The following is a 23524-nucleotide window of genomic DNA, read 5'->3' on the forward strand; positions in this document are numbered from 1 at the left end:
GCTCTGCCTCCTGCCTGGTGCGCATCAGGCTGTGTCTGCTTCTCAGAAATGACAGGATGCTGGCTGGCCCTGCTCCGGCCCTTGGGCTAGGCTGGCCAGGAAGGGGCCGCCATGCTGCAGGCACAGGGCGGCCCTGGGTGCCCCGCTGTGGAGGATGCATCTGAGCAGGCAGGCACGGTGGGGTGGTGAGTGCCTGAGGCCCGAGCGGGCTGGCCAGGAGGGCAGTGAGTGCAGCGCTGTCCCAGGTGGAGGAACAGCAGGGTCCTGCAGGGCGGGGGGCGGGGCCCCTCCCCAGGCTCCTTCCAGCCTGGGGCGCCTGCCCAGACCACTGAGAAGCTGCCCTGCACCCCACAAGGCTGAGCCAGGGCACCAGGTTCCCGGGAGGACTCAGCACAGGTGTCTGTCTCCAGGGGCTGCCGGCCACCCTGCCTGGGTGGCAGGTGCCTGGCTGGTCCCCCCAAACCTACAGCATACATCATGCTCCCCCATTGCCCTGGGGTTCCCCCTGGGGCCGAGGGGTCTGAGGTAAGAGGCCAGAGAGACCACCTTCTTTCCATGGCGACATCTGACCTTCCTGCCGGGGGCCTCAAGACATCCTCAGGGGCACAGGGAACGCTGGGCCCTGGGAGAAGGTTGAAGGTCAGGAGAACTCCATCCTCTCTTCTGCCTCGAGGGTCCTGCAGTCCTTTCCTAAGACACTGCTGGACTCTGGGCTCAGCCTGCTCACGGGTAAGGTGGGCGCGCTCACCACCACCACGCTGCTCTGAGGAGTGAGAGCCATGAGAACAGGAGGGCCTCACAGAGCCGGGTCCAGGTGCCCGCCACTGGTTCCAGGAACCGACCGACTTGCAACATTGGCTTTACTATCACAGGTTTCTCCCGGGGACGAAGGGGCTGGTTCTCCTGGGGACACTGGCAGCTGGACCTCCCCTAGGTGACGGGGGATGTAGGACTCCAGCCCGCTGGTAACGACCGGTGTCGCGTGGAACAAACCTACTCGAGACACAAACTCAGGTCGAGAGGAAGAGGGCGGGAGGCCTGCCCAGGGAGGCAGAGAGGACCTCCGGCATCTCCTCCCTTAGCTTTCGTGACCAGAAGCAGAACAGAGGTAACAGGTTCCAGGGGAGGAAGACCAGGTGACAAGGGGGAGAATGACTAGTGGTCGATTTGCGGACATGGAGAAAGGGCTAAGTTGGCCAGTACATTCCTTTTCTTCCGCTAATTAACCAGCACCGAGGAAGGGACAATCCAGAACCTCTAGGCTAATTTTCTAAAAGCCGTTCACATGCATTCCTTTGTGTCCGCACAGGGGTCACCCACTCACACTATCTTGGTGTTTGCATCCAAGAGCCATTCACTAAGGGCTTTTAACTCAAGTTCCCCAGTCCAATCATAGAGGGTTCAAGGCTCCACGGGCGATTCCCTACAGGGGGAGGCAGGCCAGGAGGGGCAGGTCGGAGGGTTCAGGTCCAGGCATGCCCTGGACTCGCCCTGTGGCCGTGGGCCGCTCACCTTCCCCGTGGTGCCTGCAAACTGTCCCGGGCACCCACTGCCCGGACTCTGAAGGCAGTACGCCCTGGGGGGAGGGTCAGGAGAAGGGTGGCCCTGCAGGTCCGCCTGGGGGGACCCTCACTGTGTCCTGGGTGACAGCAGCAGTGACGCGTGACTCCCAGCAGCTCTAATCTTGCTGCCGCCGGGCTGGATTCCCTCTGCAGCCCTCACTGGGGGCAGCTTCCGTCTGTTTTGAGGAAAGCCTGGCTGGTGAGGGGACTGCGCTCTCTGCTTAAACCTTCGGGACCTCAGCTTTTCTGAGCGCGGGGGCTGGACTCCAGACGGATGCAGGGCTGGGGGCAGGCACAAAGGAAGGGCCGATCGTGACTTTATTTTTTGGGAATAAGTGCTCAAACATACAGATACATTCCCTGGGTTTTGTGGTCACTGCCGCAGCAGTGTGGAGTCCCTTCTCTGGCCTTGAGCCAGGGAGCTCCGACCGCTCCCTGGTCCCTCCAACTGACCTTGGCCCAGGAGCCCGAAACCGTCCCTTCTGAGACCTCAGGACTGATGGCGCAGCCCACCTTGAGCCAGAGGTGACAGGGCCAGGCTCCTTGTCACAACAGGACAGCCACGGCTGACTCTGGGAAACCGGGAATGGTCTACATCCGCCTCGCTGGGGCCGAGGCCACGGGAGCCTTGACCACCCTCTGGAAGGAGCTCCCGGGCCCTCCTGGGGGCTGGCTCCTGAGACGCAGGACAAACTCCAGAACATCGTTAGGCGTCCCCTTGGGGCGCCATCTGGGCTTTGGGCTGAGCCCCCGGACACGTCGTGAGGTGGTGGCTCCAGTGCCGTGGGGCTCAGTTCAGTGACCCAGAACCAAGCAGCCACCGCGGAAGGACGTGGCCTGGGTTCCGTGAGGCCGAGCAGTGGGCACGGCGGGTGTGCGTCCACCCCCGCTCCGCTGTTGCCAGTCTGCCGCATGAGGGTGACCTGTTTCCATAGCAATGCTGTGCTTCCACCTCTGCGAGACAAAAGCCTGTCTTGAAGAAGAACTTTGCTTACAGGCGTTACAGCTGTTTGCTGGCTCAGTGTCTGTGCCCCGCGCTCGAGTGTCCCTGCTCCAGGGGTCCCCTCCCAGGTGACCAGGCTGGCCTGTGGTTCCTGCAGCTCGCTCACTGGGGCCCAGCCTCCCAAACAGAACCATGGCCAGAGCCCTCCATCAAACAGCCAAGGTCCAACCCCAAGTGGCCCAGGAGAAGCAGCTCCTTCCTTGAAAGGTCTGGGGGCCGGAGGGCCCTCAGGGTTCATGTGGCTCCGGGTGCCACGTGCAGGACAGCAGAGCCCAGTGAGGCTGTAGGCCCGCCTGGGAGGGGGAGGGTCAGAAGGCGTGAGGACAGAGGCCTCCCCGGACACCGGGAATGGGGAGCAAAGGGTTCGCTTGAGGGACTTGGAGCTTGACCACACACGGAGCTGGACCAGAGGCTTCACATTGGAGGAGGCTGCTCAGAGTCTGAGACCAGGGAGGGCACAGACCCGGGGGAACAGCCAGGCTAGCCAGGGCCTTGGGGGGACACGGCCCCCCACCGCCTGGGGGACTGAGAGGGGCAGAGGAGGAAACATGTGTGTAGGTCAAGGAAGCCTTGGAGGGCATGCTTCTCACCCCACAGCCGCTCTGCAGGGACTCACGCTCGTGGCCCACAGTGTGCGTGGCAGGAGAGAGTCTTGTTGTGACAAGAAGTCATTTCTAAGGACCCTTCTCTCCAAGTGGGACTTGTCCAATTCTGCACAGAAAGTCGGCAGCAATAAGAACCATGTGGTTTCTCATAGGCCTTGTGGACCACCCCTCAGAGGTGTGGTCATCCTGGGGCGGGCATAGGCTCCCGAAAGCACACCCAGCCACCCGCCAGGGCAGATACTCCCCCAGGAGACTCAGCAGGAGGGTGGGGTTCTGCCTCTGAGGCTGCAGGCCACCCCGAGAGCCCCAGGAGCTCCTCTTTGTGGGTATTGTCGGTTGGGGACAGCTTTTATGGGGAACCACTGGACGCCTGAGACGAAACGGAGGGCGGCACTGATGCTGTCTGTCTGCAGTTTGGGCCGCCCGGACTTGCCCCACCATGAGCCCAGGAAGAGGGGCTGCACGGCCCCCAGGACCCACCCCTCTGCCTGGAACTGGAGGTCAGCCTCCAGCCAGCGTGGCCACTACTGACCCTGTCCGCGTGCAGTGGGCTCTGCAGGGGGCTCCGCACAGCAGTGGCAGAGAAAGGGGGCGCTGGGGGCAGCACAGGCCTTCTTGCCACCTCACCTGCCGCAGCAGCCTGGAGTCCCTCTGGCCTTGACCCAGGTGCCCCTCTGTTCTCCCTGCAGTGAACTTTGACCACTTCCAGATCCTGCGAGCCATCGGGAAGGGCAGCTTTGGCAAGGTAAGGCAATGCCCATGGGAGAGGCCAGGGCAGGACCGCGGTGTTGGACAGCCACATGCTCAGCCCCCCTGCTGCCGGGATTGGGGGGAGGGCTGGCCCCACCTGGGTCTGCCAGGGAGGGTGTGGGGTGCTTCCCGCTCCGCTGCTGGGGCAGAGTGGGCTGTCCTGAGCTCACAGGTGCCAGGGTCCTTAGTCCAGGTGTTTGGGCATCGCAGAGCTCTGTGGGAACCGGGGTGCATGCAGATAGTATAGTCACTGGCCTGAGGGGCCGAGACCCTCACACCCACTCGCTCTCCGTGCTGACCACGGCCCTCTCCGCCAGCCCAGCCTGGGAGCAGTGTCCGCCTCCCTGACAGGGCAGTTCAGTGCCCGAGGCGACTGAAGAGCTGGTGGGGACCCTGTCACCGGGGAGGCAACGGGATTTGAGGACAGCAACTGTCATGCACAGGGGCTTCCCGGGTGCAGGCCTCCGGCTAACGGGTTCTCTCATCCGTTCCCCAACAACTCCCAAGCCCAGCTGCTGCTCCGAGCCCCAGGAAGGGGGCTCTGGGGCTGAGGACAGTGACACCACTTGTCCAGGTCGTGGCTGGGGAGGGGCGGGGGCGGCGGCACAGGCCTGGGGCCCCCTGCCTGCTCCCGGAAGGCTGCTGTGCACAGGAGACGTGTCTCTCCAGAGACCCACATCAGGCCACTTCAAGACCAAGCCTGCGGTGGGCGGGCAGGTGTCGGGCGGCCGTGCTGATGCGCCCGGTGCCCCCCCAGGTGTGCATCGTGCAGAAGCGGGACACGGAGAAGATGTACGCCATGAAGTACATGAGCAAGCACCAGTGCATCGAGCGGGACGAGGTGCGCAATGTCTTCCGGGAGCTGGAGATCCTGCAGGAGATCGAGCACGTCTTCCTGGTGAACCTGTGGTGAGACGCCCGCAGCAGCTGCCCTGCCCCGTGCAGTGTGTGTGTGTGTGTGGGGGCTGAGGGACCTGGGGGGCGCCCTGCCCCGTGCAGTGTGTGTGTGGGGGCTGAGGGACCTGGGGGGCGCCCTGCCCCGTGCAGTGTGTGTGGGGGGGGACTGAGGGGCCTGGGGGGCGCCCTGCCCCGTGCAGTGTGTGTGTGGGGGGGGACTGAGGGACCTGGGGGGCGCCCTGCCCTGTGCAGTGTGTGTGGGGGGGGACTGAGGGACCTGGGGGGCACCCTGCCCCGTGCAGTGTGTGTGGGGGGGGACTGAGGGACCTGGGGGGCACCCTGCCCCGTGCAGTGTGTGTGGGGGGGCTGAGGGACCTGGGGGGCGCCCTGCCCCGTGCAGTGTGTGTGGGGGGGGACTGAGGGGCCTGGGGGGCGCCCTGCCCCGTGCAGTGTGTGTGGGGGGGGGACTGAGGGACCTGGGGGGCGCCCTGCCCTGTGCAGTGTGTGTGGGGGGGGACTGAGGGACCTGGGGGGCACCCTGCCCCGTGCAGTGTGTGTGGGGGGGGACTGAGGGGCCTGGGGGGCGCCCTGCCCTGTGCAGTGTGTGTAGGGGGGGTGAGGGACCTGGGGGGCGCCCTGCCCTGTGCAGTGTGTGTGTGGGGGCTGAGGGACCTGGGGGGCGCCCTGCCCCGTGCAGTGTGTGTGGGGGGGGACTGAGGGGCCTGGGGGGCGCCCTGCCCCGTGCAGTGTGTGTGTAGGGGGGGACTGAGGGACCTGGGGGGCGCCCTGCCCTGTGCAGTGTGTGTGGGGGGGGACTGAGGGACCTGGGGGGCACCCTGCCCCGTGCAGTGTGTGTGGGGGGGGACTGAGGGACCTGGGGGGCACCCTGCCCCGTGCAGTGTGTGTGGGGGGGCTGAGGGGTCTGGGGGGCGCCCTGCCCTGTGCAGTGTGTGTGTGGGGGCTGAGGGACCTGGGGGGGCGCCCTGCCCTGTGCAGTGTGTGTGGGGGGGGACTGAGGGGCCTGGGGGGCGCCCTGCCCTGTGCAGTGTGTGTGTAGGGGGGGTGAGGGGCCTGGGGGGCGCCCTGCCCTGTACAGTGTGTGTGGGGGGGGACTGAGGGACCTGGGGGGCGCCCTGCCCTGTGCAGTGTGTGTGTAGGGGGGGGTGAGGGGCCTGGGGGGCACCCTGCCCTGTACAGTGTGTGTGTGGGGGGACTGAGGGGCCTGGGGGGTGCCCTGCCCTGTGCAGTGTGTGTAGGGGGGGTGAGGGACCTGGGGGGCGCCCTGCCCTGTGCAGTGTGTGTGTAGGGGGGGTGAGGGACCTGGGGGGCGCCCTGCCCTGTGCAGTGTGTGTGTAGGGGGGGTGAGGGGCCCGGGGGGCACCCTGCCCTGTGCAGTGTGTGTGTGGGGGGGGTGAGGGGTCTGGGGGGCGCCCTGCCCTGTGCAGTGTGTGTGTAGGGGGGGTGAGGGGCCCGGGGGGCGCCCTGCCCCGTGCAGTGTGTGTGTGTGTGTGGGGGCTGAGGGACCTGGGGGGGCGCCCTGCCCCGTGCAGTGTGTGTGGGGGGGGGACTGAGGGGCCTGGGGGGCGCCCTGCCCCGTGCAGTGTGTGTGGGGGGGGACTGAGGGACCTGGGGGGCGCCCTGCCCCGTGCAGTGTGTGTGGGGGGGGACTGAGGGACCTGGGGGGGCGCCCTGCCCCGTGCAGTGTGTGTGGGGGGGGGACTGAGGGACCTGGGGGGGCACCCTGCCCCGTGCAGTGTGTGTGTGTGTGTGGGGGCTGAGGGACCTGGGGGGCGCCCTGCCCTGTGCAGTGTGTGTGGGGGGGACTGAGGGGCCTGGGGGGCGCCCTGCCCTGTGCAGTGTGTGTGTAGGGGGGGTGAGGGGCCTGGGGGGCGCCCTGCCCTGTACAGTGTGTGTGGGGGGGGACTGAGGGACCTGGGGGGCGCCCTGCCCTGTGCAGTGTGTGTGTAGGGGGGGTGAGGGGCCTGGGGGGCACCCTGCCCTGTACAGTGTGTGTGGGGGGGGACTGAGGGGCCTGGGGGGCGCCCTGCCCTGTGCAGTGTGTGTAGGGGGGGTGAGGGACCTGGGGGGCGCCCTGCCCTGTGCAGTGTGTGTGTAGGGGGGGTGAGGGACCTGGGGGGCGCCCTGCCCTGTGCAGTGTGTGTGTAGGGGGGGTGAGGGGCCCGGGGGGCACCCTGCCCTGTGCAGTGTGTGTGTGTGGGGGGGTGAGGGGTCTGGGGGGCGCCCTGCCCTGTGCAGTGTGTGTGTAGGGGGGGTGAGGGGTCTGGGGGGCGCCCTGCCCTGTGCAGTGTGTGTGTAGGGGGGGTGAGGGGCCCGGGGGGCGCCCTGCCCTGTGCAGTGTGTGTGTGGGGGGGGTGAGGGGCCTGGGGGGCGCCCTGCCCTGTGCAGTGTGTGTGTTGAGGGGGGCTGAGATGTCTGGGGGGTACCCTGCCCTGTGCAGTGTGTGTGGGGGGGTGAGGGACCTGGGGGGCGCCCTGCCCTGTGCAGTGTGTGGGGGGGGGCTGAGGGGTCTGGGGGGCGCCCTTCCCTGTGCAGTGTGTGTGTAGGGGGGGTGAGGGGCCTGGGGGGCACCCTGCCCTGTGCAGTGTGGGGGGGGGTGAGGGGCCTGGGGGGCACCCTGCCCTGTGCAGTGTGTGTGTAGGGGGGGTGAGGGGCCCGGGGGGCGCCCTGCCCTGTGCAGTGTGTGTGTAGGGGGGGTGAGGGGCCCGGGGGGTGCCCTGCCCTGTGCAGTGTGTGTGTGTAGGGGGGGTGAGGGGCCCGGGGGGCGCCCTGCCCTGTGCAGTGTGTGTAGGGGGGGTGAGGGGCCCGGGGGGTGCCCTGCCCTGTGCAGTGTGTGTGTAGGGGGGGCCTGGGGGGGCACCCTGCCCTGTGCAGTGTGTGTGTAGGGGGGGTGAGGGGCCCGGGGGGTGCCCTGCCCTGTGCAGTGTGTGTGTAGGGGGGGTGAGGGGCCCGGGGGGTGCCCTGCCCTGTGCAGTGTGTATGTAGGGGGGGTGAGGGACCTGGGGGGCGCCCTGCCCTGTGCAGTGTGTGTGTAGGGGGGGTGAGGGGCCCTGGGGGCGCCCTGCCCTGTGCAGTGTGTGTGGGGGGGGGGTGAGGGGCCCAGGGGGCGCCCTGCCCTGTGCAGTGTGTGTGTGTGGGGGGTGAGGGGCCCGGGGGGCACGGGCCCCCAGCCATGCTTGTGCCGGGTCCCCCCCCCCCCGGCGCCCACAGGTACTCCTTCCAGGACGAGGAGGACATGTTCATGGTGGTGGACCTGCTGCTGGGCGGGGACCTGCGCTACCACCTGCAGCAGAATGTGCAGTTCTCCGAGGACACCGTGAAGCTGTACATCTGCGAGATGGCGCTGGCCCTCGACTACCTGCGCAGTCAGCATATCATCCACAGGTGAGTGTGCACCTGCCCGAACTGGGCGGGATGGACTGCGGATGCCACCCTCTGGCAGAGCTGGACGGCTGCCTCGCGCCCTGCCCACGGATCTGTGCCCAGGTGTGGCTTCAAGGCCAGACCCCTCCCTCCCTCCCCCAGTGACATACCTGATGTCCAGCTGGCAGTGGGTTCTACGCCAGCAGCCCCAGTGGGAACCGAGCACACAGAGCCCTAGGATCTCAGCCCAGGGCCTGGCCATCCTGGGGTGGCCTTCACCTGGTCTGTTTAACTGCAGGTCCCATTCACACCAGTGTGAACATTAGCTTACAGCCGGTGACCTTAGGGACATCAAGCTGCAGTCACAGGACCAAATAAACAAAACACCGTGCTGCCTGTTATGAAGTCAAAATAGTTGCAACTCCAGCATTTCTGCCCTGAGAGACCCTGCTCTCTGGTCCAGGTTCTGAGCACCTGGAAGTCAGGCCTGCCTGGCCCCCTCCGTGGTTCTGAGCAGCTGGGGGCTCTGGGAGGGGGTCTGGGCTCCAGGGGGCAGCTTCTGTCCTCTGGGGCTTTGGCTCTCCCTCCATCCAGTGCCGGGCTCTTCTCTGGTGTCTGGCCCAGAGGATGGGCTGGAGGCGGCCCCCTCAGGGACCAGGAAGGTTGGTTTGCCCAGCTCGGTTCATGTGTTGCCAGGTGGGGAGAGGACTTCAGGCCCTGACATGTCTCCAGGGCCCATGTCAGACCTCTGGGGCCTCTGCCAGGGACTATGGGGCAGGGAGGTCATCACCCTGCTTTCTGCTCTTTTTATAGAGACGTCAAGCCCGACAACATCCTGCTGGATGAGCAAGGTGAGCGGGGGCTCGAGGCCAGCAAGGGGCAAGCGTCCCCGCCCTCAGGACATACCTCTGCTCAGTGCACCACCGCACTGTCCTCTCCTCACAGGACACGCACACCTGACCGACTTCAACATCGCCACCATCATCAAGGACGGGGAGCGGGCGACCGCGCTCGCCGGGACCAAGCCGTACATGGGTGAGCCTGGCCCCGCACCCCCCTGCCAGCCCGCCGTCTCCCACGTCACGTGTGGCTGGGGGGGGCGGTCACTTCCCTGAGGGGACACACGGTCAGTGTCAAGGACGGCTCTGTGTGTGATGTGTGCAGAGAGCCGGGCGAGGGTCAGGGGCAAGACCGTGAGAGCCCAGCTCACGGGGCGGCTGTGGGACCTGTGCCAGGTGGGGTGTGGGAAAGGATGGCCGCTGAGGGGCAGCCTGGTCCCAGGCCCCGGCCTGAGGTGCCTGCCCTGGGCCCTGGGTCAGGGCCGCTCAGCGCCCCCCTCCCTTTCTGGAAAGCTCCGGAGATCTTCCAGTCTTTCGTCAACGGCGGGACCGGCTACTCCTTCGAGGTGGACTGGTGGTCGGTGGGGGTGATGGCCTACGAGCTGCTGCGTGGATGGGTATGGAGCCCCGTGGCCAGCAGGCCCGGTCCGACCCCCCGCTGGCTGTGCCCCAGGGGTGGCCGTGGTGCCCTGGGGGGTGAGGCTGCCCCACCCCAGGTGCTCAGAGGTCCACTCTCTCTTTTGCCAGGACCCATACATCTAGCCACCCATGCTTGGAGTGGGTCACACACAACTGCCTAGACAAGTGTGGGAGGGGCACTGCTGGGGTTTCCAGGGCTGGTGACAAGGGCCATGCACTGGCCTCTGGGCATTGCACCTGGATGCCTTTCCCTGTCCCCTGGGGTGGGGGAGGCCTCTGAGGAGCTCCACCCCCAGTGAAGGTAGCCCCCGCCCCTGGTCCATCCACCTGGCCCAGGCCCTGGGAGGGGTGTGTTTCCTTCCCAGCTGGTCATTTCCCTGGCAGACACGTGGCCTGGCCCAGGCACCTGCTTCCCCCAGCTCTCCCTGCAGGGAGGCGGTGCCCAGGCTATGTCCCCACACTGGGGTGGGTGCTGGTAGGTGCTGGGGTCCTGGCGGGGCAGCAGCACAGCCCTGTCTCCCTGCCCAGAGGCCCTACGACATCCACTCGAGCAACGCTGTGGAGTCCCTGGTACAGCTGTTCAGCACCATGAGTGTCCAGTACGCCCCCTCCTGGTCAAAGGATATGGTGGCCCTGCTGAGGAAGGTGAGCCCCGACCAGAGGGCTAGGCTGCCAGCACACGGGGCTGTACCGGGCCTCCCAAGGGCATGGGGCCCCTGGTGGCTGCAGGCGTCCAGTCCCTGCATGCCTGTCTGCTGTCCCTGTACAGCGGGCTCTCCGCCCACCTGTGGCCGGCTCTGTCCCGTAGCAGCCCGGCCCGTCTGCGCTCTGGCTATGAGCTATGGAACCCTCCCCACCTGGCCCTATCTCTCAGGGGCCCAAACTGAGACAGGGCAGAGAAGTGAGCCCTGAGCGGGTCACACATTCTGCATGCTGAAGGGAGGGCGGGCATGAGGGACTGGGTACTGGCCACGCTGCTCTGGCCTCCTCTGCCCCTGCTCTTGGTGCCCTGCTGCCGATGGCCTGCCACCCCACCCCCCCCCCCCAGCACAAGCAGAGAACATCCCCTGCATCTCCCAGGGCCCTCAGCCTGAAGAGACATGGGCCCTGCTGTGGTCACCGGGGTGCCTCCCTCAGGGCCAGGCCTGGGCTGTGGGGTCACTCCGACCTCTGCTGGCCCCACAGCTGCCCACTCGGACAGAACCACTTTAGAGACACTGGTGTGGGAGGGTAGGCTGAACACGTGGGGCCCAGCGGCTCTTGGTCCTGAGTCCTTGCCTATAGGTCCCTGCCTGGAGACCTTGGACTCTGGAGCTGTAGCCAGGCAGCTAGCAGCCTCTCCTGGTCCCTAATAGAGCCTCTTACGCTAGCTTTTGCCCCACAGAGCTCTGCCCACACCTGCCGAGGTGGTTCACAGGTGGGATCTGGGCCCCCAGAAGCTCGAATGGGGAGTGGGGAAGATCCTCACGCCAAGCCCCACGCCTGAGGATGCCTCGTGGGGCCAACACGCTCTGGGGCTGTGATGGTGGTACTGGCCCGTGGCCGCCCTGCGGTCAGCCAGGCTGAGGCTGCCACCTGCTGGTGAATCTCAGCAGAGCATCCCTGCAGACCCCACCGGCCCTCTGCCTCCCTGGGCTCTAAGAGCTAAACCAGACAGACCCCTCGGGCCAAATCGTCCCCTTGGCTACATTACTGTGCTGACCAGATTGCTTGCCTGACACTTGAGATCTTGAATTTCTAAACATCAGGTCTTCTGGCAAGACCTGCCCGGGTGCCCTGGCCTGGGGCCGGCTGCTCCACCCGGCGAATGCCAGGCCTGGTCCCACAGGGCTTAGGCCAGGCACCGTGTGACGTGGGCCTTGTTCCAGCTCCTGACCGTGAACCCCAAGCACCGCGTGTCCAGCCTGCAGGACATGCAGGCAGCCCCGTCGCTGGCCGATGTCCTGTGGGATGACCTGAGCAAGAAGAAGGTGGAGCCGGGTTTTGTGCCCAATGTAAGGCGGCAGGGTGGCCCGGTGGGGGCTCCAGGGCGGCAGGGAGGGGCCCTCGGTGAGCTCAGCGCCCTGTCCCCCCTCACAGAAAGGCCGCCTGCACTGCGACCCCACCTTCGAGCTGGAGGAGATGATCTTGGAGTCCAGGCCACTGCACAAGAAGAAGAAGCGGCTGGCCAAGAACAGGTCCCGGGACAGCAGCAGGGACAGCTCCCAGTCCGTGAGTGAGGGCTTCGGGGAGCAGGCATCTCTCTGCCGCATGGCAGCACCCCGACAGGCCCCGGCAGGGATGCCCTCGAAGTCCTGCAGGTGGTCCTCCCAGAGTCCCAAGACCTTCCTCCTGCCTTTTGCAGCCCAGCCCCTCACCCGTTCCGGATTCCTGCAGCTTCTGAGCCCCTCCCCTCTGTAATGCTGGGGGCTGAGGCCAGGCAGGGTCTCACTGGACTTGGGCAGATGGTAGAGGAACTGCGGAGCCGGAAAGCGTTGGGCCATTCCTGTTTAATAGTCTCGCCACGGCGGACGAGCACACAGGCGGGGAAAACCGCTTCTCAGGCAAAGAAATAGCAGAAGTGGCCCCTCATGGTGGCGGACAGGCACCCCGCCATCTGCCTGAGCGTGAGCACCCATAGTCGTACATAGACTAGACACACGTGGTGCTACTATGCGCCCACGCACCATCATACAAAGTGCTTGCAGCCTGTAAACCAGCGAGCAAGCCTAACACAGCTGCTTCCCCACACCCTCTGAGCCCCTCACTTCCCCTCTGAGCCCCTCACTTCCCTCCCTGAGCCCCTCACCTCCATCCTGAACCCCTCACTTCCCCTCTGCACCCCTCACTCCATCCTGAACCCCTCACTTCCCCTCTGAGCCCCTCGCTCCATCCTGAACCCCTCACTCCATCCTGAACCCCTCACTTCCCCTCTGAACCCCTCATTCCCTCCCTGAGCCCCTCACCTCCATCCTGAGCCCCTCACTTCCCTCCCTGAGCCCCTCACTCCATCCTGAACCCCTCACTTCCCCTCTGCACCCCTCACTCCATCCTGAACCCCTCACTTCCCCTCTGAACCCCTCACCTCCATCCTGAGCCCCTCACTTCCCTCCCTGAGCCCCTCACCTCCATCCTGAGCCCCTCACTTCCCCTCTGAGCCCCTCACTTCCCCTCTGAACCCCTCACTTCCATCCTGAACCCCTCATTTCCCCTCTGAGCCCCTCACTTCCCCTCTGAACCCCTCACTTCCCCTCTGAGCCCCTCACTTCCCTCCCTGAGCCCTTCACTCCATTCTGAACCCCTCACTTCCCCTCTGTGCCCCTCACTCCATCCTGAACCCCTCACTTCCCTCCCTGAGCTCCTCACTTCCCTCCCTGAGCCCCTCACTCCATCCTGAACCCTTCACTTCCCCTCTGAGCCCCTCACTTCCCTCCCTGAGCCCCTCACTCCATCCTGAACCCCTCACTTCCCCTCTGAACCCCTCACTTCCCTCCCTGAGCCCCTCACTCCATCCTGAACCCCTCACTTCCCCTCTGAGCCCCTCACTCCATCCTGAACCCCTCACTTCCCCTCTGAACCCCTCACTCCATCCTGAACCCCTCACTTCCCTCCCTGAGCCCCTCACTTCCCTCCCTGAGCCCCTCACTTCCCCTCTGAGCCCCTCACTTCCCTCCCTGAGCCCCTCACCTCCATCCTGAACCCCTCACTTCCCTCCCTGAGCCCCTCTCTTCCCTCCCTGAGCCCCTCACCTCCATCCTGAGCCCCTCACTTCCCCTCTGAGCCCCTCACTTCCCTCCCTGAGCCCCTCACCTCCATCCTGAGCCCCTCACTTCCCCTCTGAACCCCTCACCTCCATCCTGAGCCCCTCACTTCCCTCCCTGAGCCCCTCACCTCCATCCTGAACCCCTCACTTCCCCTCTGAACCCCTCACTTCCCTCCCTGAGCCCCTCACCTCCATCCTGAGCCCCTCACTTCCCCTCTGAGCCCCTCACCTCCCTCCCTGAGCCCCTCACCTCCATCCTGAGCCCCTCACTTCCCCTCTGAGCCCCTCACTTCCCTCCCTGAACCCCTCACCTCCATCCTGAACCCCTCACTTCCCCTCTGAACCCCTCACCTCCATCCTGAGCCCCTCACTTCCCTCCCTGAGCCCCTCACCTCCATCCTGAGCCCCTCACTTCCCCTCTGAGCCCCTCACTTCCCTCCCTGAGCCCCTCACCTCCATCCTGAGCCCCTCACTTCCCCTCTGAGCCCCTCACTTCCCTCCCTGAGCCCCTCACCTCCATCCTGAACCCCTCACTTCCCCTCTGCGCCCCTCACTCCATCCTGAACCCCTCACTTCCCCTCTGAACCCCTCACCTCCATCCTGAGCCCCTCACTTCCCTCCCTGAGCCCCTCACCTCCATCCTGAACCCCTCACTTCCCCTCTGAGCCCCTCACTTCCCTCCCTGAGCCCCTCACCTCCATCCTGAACCCCTCACTTCCCCTCTGAGCCCCTCACTTCCCTCCCTGAGCCCCTCACTTCCATCCTGAACCCCTCATTTCCCCTCTGAGCCCCTCACTTCCCCTCTGAACCCCTCACTTCCCCTCTGAGCCCCTCACCCCCATCCTGAACCCCTCACTTCCCCTCTGCGCCCCTCACCTCCGTCCTGAACCCCTCACTTCCCCTCTGAGCCCCTCACTCCATCCTGAACCCCTCACTTCCCTCCCTGAGCCCCTCACCTCCATCCTGAACCCCTCACTTCCCCTCTGAACCCCTCACTTCCCTCCCTGAGCCCCTCACCTCCATCCTGAGCCCCTCACTTCCCTCCCTGAGCCCCTCACTCCATCCTGAACCCCTCACTTCCCCTCTGAGCCCCTCACTTCCCTCCCTGAGCCCCTCACCTCCATCCTGAACCTCTCACTTCCCCTCTGCGCCCCTCACTCCATCCTGAACCCCTCACTTCCCCTCTGAACCCCTCACCTCCATCCTGAACCCCTCACCTCCATCCTGAGCCCCTCACTTCCCTCCCTGAGCCTCTCACTCCATCCTGAACCTCTCACTTCCCCTCTGCGCCCCTCACTCCATCCTGAACCCCTCACTTCCCCTCTGAGCCCCTCACTTCCCTCCCTGAGCCCTTCACTCCATCCTGAACCCCTCACTTCCCCTCTGAGCCCCTCACTTCCCTCCCTGAGCCCCTCACCTCCATCCTGAACCCCTCACTTCCCCTCTGCGCCCCTCCATCCTGAACCCCTCACTTCCCCTCTGAACCCCTCACCTCCATCCTGAGCCCCTCACCTCCATCCTGAACCCCTCACTTCCCCTCTGAGCCCCTCACTTCCCTCCCTGAGCCCCTCACCTCCATCCTGAACCCCTCACTTCCCTCCCTGAGCCCCTCACTCCATCCTGAACCCCTCACTTCTCTGAGTAGAATGAGGAGTGAATGAGAACCCACTCCAGGGGTTCTTGCCCAGGAAGCAGACCCCAAGTCTGGGGGGGGGATGATCTCATGGCTGATTGCTTCTCCAGCGTGTGGCCTGGTCCCACCTGAGTCCCCAGCCTCCAGCCACAGCCTGCACCCCTGAGTGCAGCACCGCCCCACTCCAGCCGTGCTGCCAGGGGCTGGTTGTTCTGAAGCTCAGAGGGAAGGCAGGTCCTGAGGGCTGAACACTGTCTTTTGAGGCGTCTGCGAGCACAGGGCGGGGGCTGTTCTCCTGCCGGTGCGTCAGGGTGCCCACGTGCATCCACTCAGCCCCCCCCTCCCGGGTGTCCGAGCCCAGGGCCTTCCCTCTCAGGGCCTGGCGGGCCAGCCGTCTGCGGGCACAGGGCGGGGGCTGTTCTCCTGCCGGTGCGTCAGGGTGCCCACGTGCATCCACTCAGCCCCCCCCTCCCGGGTGTCCGGGCCCAGGGCCTTCCCTCTCAGGGCCTGGCGGGCACTCAGCCCACCCTCCCGGGTGTCCGAGCCCAGGGCCTTCCCTCTCAGGGCCTGGCGGGCAGGCCTTCTCTAAAACCCTGCTGCTGTCACAGTGACGTGAGCCTGTCCCTTGTTCACACGACCCCAGTGCCCCACAGTGACCAAGCAGACCCACGGTTCCTGTGGCCACTCCTCCCCACCTGTCTCCAACGCCCCTTCACTCCCACCCTCCCGACTCCCTCTGTGTGGCACCAGCGGCGGGTCCTCGTGAATCTGGCCGGTGCAGGCAGGACCCGACTCCAGGCCTGTCCCGAGGACCCGCTTCTCGGGGCAGCCCCCGTGACGACCTCCTTGGGCAGGTTCTCTCCAAGCAGACCCTGAGGTGGGACTTTGTGCACAGGTGATGAGTGGCCGGTAGAACCCAGCAGGAAGTAGGGGAGGGGAGGAAGCCGAGCCAGGTGTGGGTTCACAGACACTGCCTTCCATGTCACCACCCACCCTGTGGCGGGGAGCTGGTCCTCCCTACAGGACACCTTTTGGTTACTGGCTGAGGGTCACCTGGCAGGTGCAAACACCCAGGTGCTCTGGCAGAGTTCAAGCTTCGGAAGAAAGTCACAGGTGCAGGCCATGGGAGGAGAAGCAGACAAGGATGGAAGGGGTCCCATCTGGGGGGGGATGTGAGGGAACCCAAGGGCACTCACTGCTCGTTCTGACTAACAGGAGAATGACTACCTTCAGGACTGCCTCGATGCGATCCAGCAGGACTTTGTGATTTTTAACAGAGAAAAGTGAGTGAGTGTGAGTGTGTGTATGTGAGTGTGTGAGTGTGTGAGTGTGTGAGTGTGTGTGTGTGTGTATGAGTGTGTGTGTGTGAGTGTGTGTGTGTGAGTGTGTGTGTGTGTTGGGGGAGGGGTGATGGGGCCAGAGAGGAGTTTGGAGAAATGGGCTGGGGTTTTCTTGGCCACACCAGTCCTCAGCCCCAGCAGCCACATGGCATCACTGGGCTCCGGAAGCCTGGTCCGTCCGCCTGTGGGGAGGGCATGGGAGGCACACCCTCAGACTCATGCAGGGGGGGCTCCTCCAGAACTTGAGTTCTAAACCGGAGCCAAGGGCAGAATCTCCTGAGAAGGCCCACAGGGGACTTCCCAGACACGGGCTGGAGGCTTCCCTCAGTCCCTGCACAGCAGCTGCCACCCCAGTCCGCGTCACTCAGTCATTCAGCAGACATTTTACTGAGTGGCAGAGCTTGGGTGAGAATGGGACGTGGCCACGCTCTTTGTAAAGCCTTCTTCCAAAATCTCTGACCCCCAGAACTTCCCCTCAAGCAAGGCCCCCTTTCAGCTTCTGGCTGGAAAGGAAACGAGACTCACCAACCCTGCACTTCCAGCCCACAGCTCGTAGTCAGAGGCTGCTGCTCGGCTGAGTGCCCTGCACCTGCCTGGCCTGTACCCCACTCACAGCGGCCGTCAGCCCCCTGCTGGGCCGCCCTGCCCAGGAGATGCCCGGCGCCTGGTGCATGTTGTGTGGGGTCCGAGCCACATCCCCGAGGGACCCGTTCTGGAATGCTCAAGCTGCCCAGAGCCCTCCCTGTGCTCCCCTCCAGGCTGAAGAGGAGCCAGGACCCCACCAGGGAGGCGCTCCCCACTCCCGAGGCCGGGGATGTGGACGGTGAGGCCTCCGCGGACGGCGAGGAGGCGAGCTCCGCCCTGCCCATGTGCGGCTCCATCTGCCCCTCGGCCGGGAGTAGCTAGGAGCCCGCTGGCCCCGAGGCGGTCACTCGGGCTGCACCGGAGACTCAGGCCCACCAGAAGGACAGGGCGACTGGCGGAGGAGGCCCAGCGTCGATGTGCCCACGGAGCAGCCCTGCTTGTCCAAGCACAGACCCAGGCCGGTGGATCGAGCTGTGCCCTGGTCCCGGGACAGCCTGACCACCGAGCTGCCATTGTGCTCTCAGAGCCACCTGGTGATATGAGGTTGACAGTGTGGCTGAGCGGTAGACAAGGAGTGCGGTGACACATGCGGTCACCACCTGGGGCCTCCGGACCCGCTCACTGGCAGGTCAGAGGCCGGGCCGCGTGGTGGGACCGACCAGCCCTCTTGTCTCTGACCACCTCCTGGCTGTACACAGACCTGGTCACCAGCCTTGCCGTCGGCCGCCCGACACCTGTGAGCTTGGCCCTCAGAGCCTGGGGGTGGCCCGGGGCCCACGGCTCCTGTACAGCAAGAGGGAGGGTCGTGGGCGGGCCGTTGAAGATATTTTATAAATACGAACTGTTCCCAACACTTTTCGTGGTGTTTCTGTATACGTTCACCTCCGGGAATGACAACGGATCTACTCAGTTGTCGGTTTCTATGCTCTCTGCCTGCTGAGCGGTCGGGCGGGTCACAAGGAGCCTTTGTCCAGAAGTTAGGCAGCTTCTTCTGGGCAGGGGCCCTTGGCACCCAGTCCCGTCACCCAGGGGTGGGTGCCCATTTTCCCCCTGGGAGCCGTGAGGCTGTGGCAGAGGTGGTGCCTGCGGGGCTGTGGGCCAGGTTCCACAAGGACAGGGACGTGACCATTCCATCCTGAGGAGCGGGCTGAAGGTGGAGGTGGGAAGGGCGGGGGGGCGTCTTGCCACCCTTCAGCGGGTGCCGGGATTGCTGTCAGAAGCACCGCTGGATGTGCCCACGTGGGGACGTCAGGCCCAGTCACCTCTAGGAAAGTCAGGAGCCAGAGGTCGGCTATGCTGCAGGCTACCCCGGGGGTGGGACAGACCCAGAGAAAGTTCTGGGTGGAGATGTCAGAGGCTCGGGTGGGGGGGGCACCCTTTCCGGGAGGATTCCACACAGGGGGTACAAGAATAGAAACATTTTTGTGAGAGAAGCTGAGGTAAGGCCAGCCCAACAGCTCCTTCTTCTGGAAGGTTCTGGGCAGCCTCGCTCAGGATCTGGACTGGAACCCTGGGCTGTTTTGCCTTGAGGGGCAGGGCCCAGGCTGCGTGTTTCAGTGGATGGGGGCGTCAGCCATGGCTGCTTACTGGAGGTATGAGCTCACGGCCATGCAACCCCCAGCCTTCCGCTTGTGGGCCGGCCCGTCTGGTCAGAATGTAGGCGGAGGTCCTCCCAGTCCATCACTGTCCCTCTGACCCTCTGACCCGCAGGCCTGACTCAGGAGCCCAGTTCTCAGGTGCCCCCTTCCCTGAGGGGGTCCCTCCCCACCACTCAGAGCAACGCTGTCCCTGTGTGTGGTCCCCAGGCTGGGCTTCACAGACAGCACAGTGCCAGGCGAGGGGCCAGCAGGGGGACCCGGGTGTCCGGTGCATCACCCACTCGTGCGGATGTGGTACAGGGGGCAGAGAAGTCGGAGCAGCTTCCAACCTAGCCGCCTTTAATTGGCCCAGCACCCATCAGCCTGGCGGCAGAGCTGCGGTCTGGGCTGTGGTGTCATGCAGAGTCCTGGCTACCGTACGGTCCTCACCGCACAAAACCGACGCTCTAACACACTACCGGGACGCACGGTTAGCGACAGAAGGAGAGCATCCTAGCTAACGGTCCTAGTGTTGCCCCGGAGATGGGCAACTACTACAAAGGTGAAGCTCTGGTCCCTGGAGGAGCAGCTCACACACACGGCAGCCGAACCGCACCGCTCCGTTCGCGGGTCCCTGGAGTCACGGCAGTCCTGGCAGGGGCTCAGCTCCGCGGGGCCGCTCCCTGTGCTCAGGCAGGCTGGGCGGGGGTGGGGCGGGGGGGACAGGCTGCAGCTCCCCCGGGGAGGCAGGTGGCACAGCTGGGGCTTTGAGGGGCAGTGGTCGACACAGGGACGGGGGGGGGCAAACCCTAGTCCCTCCACTCGTGTGTGTTGTGCCCCTGGCGGGGGCACCTAGCACCTGAGCTGGGCAACCTGAGCTGCCCTGGGCAGTGGCTCTCCCCAGATTCAGCCCTCGTCATGGGACCTGGAACCCCAAAAAGGAGAGTTTCTGGGGAGGGGAAGGGGAGGCCAAGCACCCGTCAAAGTCAGTTCAGCGAAGGGGAAACTGACAGGGTGAGCGGGTCCCCACGCGGCGGCCACCGGACGGGGCAGCCGCTCACACCCTGAGCCCGAGCTCTAGGACAGAGAGGTGATGTTGGAACGTCCACCAGGGGGCGCCATGATCTTCTGGGCTGTGCGTCGGGCAATGTGGTCGTCTGCCTGAGACCCTGCAGAAAGGGCGGCGGGAGTCCAGGGTGAGGAGAGACTGCAGACCCTCCCACATCCAAAGGCCGGAGTTGCAGAGCCCCACCCTCACTGCGGGTCTGTGATGCTCCCTGGCTGGCCGTGGCAGGCAGATGGAGGCCTTGGATGTGCAAGACAGGAAGGCTAGCATCTCGTAGGCAGGGGACTTGGGTCCCACACACGCTGGGCATCCCATGCTAACCCTGGGCTCAGAGTGACAGTCCCAGGGCAGGTCCTGGGCAGGAAGGAGCTTCCTTGTGGGCCTCACACCCCCGGGTCCCTTGCAGGGCAATGGGCCTCACCCACAGGCACAGGCTCAACTCACCAGACAGGCTGAATCCCGACTGGTGCAGGTTCCGCACGGGCGGCACGGAGATCTTCCCCGGGCAGGAGGCGCGGGCCTGGGCACCGCCCCCGGGCTTGGCGGGCACCATCACCTCGTGGACCGGCCCATCATAGAGTCCTCGGGGCACCCCGTGGATCTCTGCCAGCTGTGGTCGAGGGAGCGGGCATGACACACACTTCTCCCTGCCTCCCACCCACACACACGTGTGCACACATGCCTCTCCCTCCCCCCACCCCCGGAGGCCAGAGGCCACTCTCCTGAGCTGCAGGAGTTCGGCTCAGACAGGGCAGCCCCGCGGAGGAGGCTGCTGTTGGAAACCAGCCCCGACATAGGCTCTGCCTCCTCAGTGCCTGTGGCACCAGCACAGCCCCCTCTCCGGCCCATCAGAAGCCCTGGCGGAGGCTGTGGGTCCCCCAAACTCAGAGGCATTTCCCCATCACCACCATGATGGACGAGTGGCCCACAGAGTGAAACAAACCCCTCAGATGGGCTTGTGTTTTGGATGGCAGCCCCCCCCAGGGTGTGAGGGCTAGACCCCTGACTGCACAGCCGGGTCCCAGGCTGGGGCACCTCCAAATAGATCCTGCCCTGGGGCCGGGGGGAGAGTCCAGGCAGAGTCACAGAGCCAGAGACAGCCACCGCGGGGTGTCAGATCACAGGAACATGGGCCTGAGTCCAGCCCCCAGCCCGTTGTCCCAGGTGCACGACAGGGAGCCTGTCACCTGTCTGCTCCTCAGATGTCACCTCTCTGTGCCTGGCTGTATATGAGGCTGGGTCTGTGATCTCACAGACTGTGGCCCAGACCCGTGCACTGCTCGGGGACACAAGCCCTGTGGTCTGGATGCTGCCTCTTGGACCCGCTCAGACCCTGAGGGAGGACGGGCAGCGCTCTGGTCGGCAGGTCCCAGGAGCAGCTCCTGTGCCCCAACAGCCTGAGTCAGAGCCATCCCCGCGCCCTGCCCCAAGGGACGGCCCCCCAGAGGCTCGCTCTCAGTTCAAACAACATCCTTCCAATGTGCATGTGTGTATATGCGTGTGTGTGAATGCATGTGTGTGCCTGTGTGTGCACATGTGTGCATGCGTGTGCATGTATGTGCGTGCATGCATGTTCAGGAGCCTGCCACGCCTGCAGCAGGGGCCATGGCCAGCACCTGGCGCACCCCTCAGATGCAGGGTTGTGGGAAGACAAAGTAAAGACAAGGGAGAGAGCCCATGACGCCCATGATCCCAGGGGCCGTTGCGGAAATGTCACACCTGCTCACAGATGACCCTGCACAGCTGTTCGGGGAGATGCTCTGGGGGGAGCCCTGGGGGTGGGTCCTTGCTTTGGAGTCAACGGTGTGGTGTCTTCATGTGACCACTTCCCTCTCGCTGGGCTTTGCGCAGCAATGGTGGGTCACTCGGGAAATAAACTCTTGCAGAGCCACCCCAGGACCACACCCCTTCCTGACGGTGGTGGCAGGGTGAGTGACCAGGAGCAGAAACCTCCGGAACACGTGGAAAGCCCGAGAGCCCGCACTTGCCTGCTGGCTCTGGCTTACCCTGCTGCGTGCCTTGATCCTCTTGTACACGAAGTCCGGGAACGTCTTCCGAGGAATGAAACGGCCAGTCCCTGGCGTGACAGACAGGTGCCCGTCCTCCAGCACCACCCTGCCCTGACTGATCACCACCGCGGGGGCTCCTCGGCACTCGACGCCCTCAAAAACGTTGTACTCCACATTCTGGGGAGACAGGGCTGAGGGTCCCACACGGCCCCCGAGACATCCCCAGGGCTGCCAGCGTCCTCGGGGGCCCTGTGTGTGCCCACGCCAGACCTCTGACGGGACCCGGTCAACTCGGCCAGGCAGAGCCAGCAGGACCTGGCTGCCACCTCCCACACTTGTCCCTGAGGCTCGTTTCAAAGGACAAAGGGCACACTGTGGAGCCTGCACTAGGTAGGTAGCTTGCTGTCACCACGAGCAGGCAGGTGACTCTCTGACGCGGTGTCTAGACAGACGTCCTGGCCACACGTCCCCACTGAGATGGGCGAAGCTGCCCCTGAGAGCCGTCCCTGGAGCCCCCGGGGAAGACTACCAGGCCCCCACCCCACTTGGACCCTCTCTCGGGGACCCGACTTCTCTCACCAGGTTGTGGCTCTTGGCGGAGATGATCTTGGTGGCTTTGGGGTTCCATATGACCAGGTCAGCGTCAGAGCCCACAGCCACTCGCCCCTTCCGTGGGTAAAAGTTGAAGATTTTGGCTGCGTTCGTACTGGTCACAGCCACAAACTCGTTCTCGTCCATTTTCCCTGAGGCCTGGGGAGAAAAGAAGATGAGCTGAGGAGTCTCTTCGTGGGGACCACAGCCTGCCCCCACCCCCCGAGCAGCGAGCAGCATCGGCCCGCATTTCCAGGGCACACAAATCGACGGGCCGTCGCAGCCAGCCAGCGGGCTCACCCTTCCTGCGCCCAAAGCCTGTCTCTGTGCCCACTTTGTGGCTAGATAAACGGAGAAGCTTCCACAATGTCTGTGTCCCCTGAGGGGTGTGACTGTCTCCCTTGGTGGCCAGGAGGCCTGGGGTGCAGGGCAGGGAGAAAAGCCAGGGCCTGAGCCTCGGCCCAGGGAAAGCTGGAGTTGGAGGTGCGGGGGACAGAGGGTACTGCACAGGGCTTTTGTAGGGAGGTGGCCTGCAGAGGCCACTAGCCCTGCAGAGCATAATGCCACTGGGAAGGGGCCCTACTGGCCCTCTGCCATCTGCACAGATGTGACCTGAGAACTAGGGGGAGGGCCTGGCTGCCCCGTAGCTGAAGGGTCTCCTCAGGGGACCCCAGATGCAGGGCTGGGGGCTGACACCCTGGGGGCCACCGCCCGACCGTTCCACACGGCGCACTTCCTGGTCAACCGCTTCCCGCTGCAATGAACCAGCAGATGCTGAGGCAGCTGGCTCCGGCCAGGTAGGTGGTGCCCAGGCCTTCAGACTCACCACACACTTCTCCCAGACCACAGACATGCGCTCCTCCACGCCGTTGGTGCCCTCTGGGATGAGGGTAAAGTTGTCTTTGCCGACGGCCTTCTGGGCAGTGGTGAAGGTGCAGTGGGCACTGCCGGTCACCTGGAGGTCTCCACTGAGAACAAGCAGATCGGGGGAGCCCGGGGGGACCGGGCCTTCCTGAGCCAGCCAAGGCCACTCGGCTTCACCCCCACCCAGGCCAGCACAGCCCCAGGGCCAGAGGTTGTCTGTGAAGGCAGAGGCGGGCGGAGGGGAGGCGGGCGGAGGGGAGGCGGGCGGAGGGGGGCGGAGGGGAGGCGGGCGGAGGGGAGGCGGGCGGAGGGGGGCGGAGGGGAGGGGGGCGGAGGGGAGGCGGGCGGAGGGGGGGCGGAGGTGGAGGGGGCGGAGGAGGGCGGGAGGCGGCAGGCGGGGCGGAGGGAGGGGGCGGAGGGGGAGGCGGGGCGGAGGGGAGG

At 65.3% G+C, this 23524-nt stretch overlaps 2 protein-coding genes across 2 annotated transcripts in view; one reads left to right on the forward strand and one right to left on the reverse strand.

Annotated features, from left to right (window-relative positions):
- The window catches only part of STK32C (serine/threonine kinase 32C), a 49442-nt gene extending 31353 nt beyond the window's left edge, over positions 1-18089 (forward strand). Inside the window, exons 2-12 of the mRNA XM_066354803.1 lie at positions 3860-3915; positions 4678-4829; positions 8046-8219; positions 9012-9049; positions 9144-9233; positions 9551-9654; positions 10205-10321; positions 11545-11670; positions 11756-11887; positions 16267-16334; positions 17150-18089. Of these exons, the coding sequence (XP_066210900.1) occupies positions 3860-3915; positions 4678-4829; positions 8046-8219; positions 9012-9049; positions 9144-9233; positions 9551-9654; positions 10205-10321; positions 11545-11670; positions 11756-11887; positions 16267-16334; positions 17150-17297 (1205 nt within the window). The 3' untranslated portion in view covers positions 17298-18089. The remainder of the gene's footprint in view (positions 1-3859; positions 3916-4677; positions 4830-8045; positions 8220-9011; positions 9050-9143; positions 9234-9550; positions 9655-10204; positions 10322-11544; positions 11671-11755; positions 11888-16266; positions 16335-17149) is intronic.
- A 1170-nt stretch (positions 18090-19259) lies between these two features.
- Positions 19260-23524, reverse strand: part of DPYSL4 (dihydropyrimidinase like 4) — a 12083-nt gene continuing 7818 nt past the window's right edge. The window contains exons 6-10 of the mRNA XM_066355560.1: positions 23046-23231; positions 22208-22378; positions 21626-21805; positions 20064-20229; positions 19260-19722 (exon numbers count right to left, since the gene is read on the reverse strand). Of these exons, the coding sequence (XP_066211657.1) occupies positions 19631-19722; positions 20064-20229; positions 21626-21805; positions 22208-22378; positions 23046-23231 (795 nt within the window). The 3' untranslated portion in view covers positions 19260-19630. The remainder of the gene's footprint in view (positions 19723-20063; positions 20230-21625; positions 21806-22207; positions 22379-23045; positions 23232-23524) is intronic.

The sequence above is a fragment of the Saccopteryx leptura genome, chromosome 13, assembly GCF_036850995.1.
Source record: "Saccopteryx leptura isolate mSacLep1 chromosome 13, mSacLep1_pri_phased_curated, whole genome shotgun sequence".
NCBI lineage: Eukaryota > Metazoa > Chordata > Mammalia > Chiroptera > Emballonuridae > Saccopteryx > Saccopteryx leptura.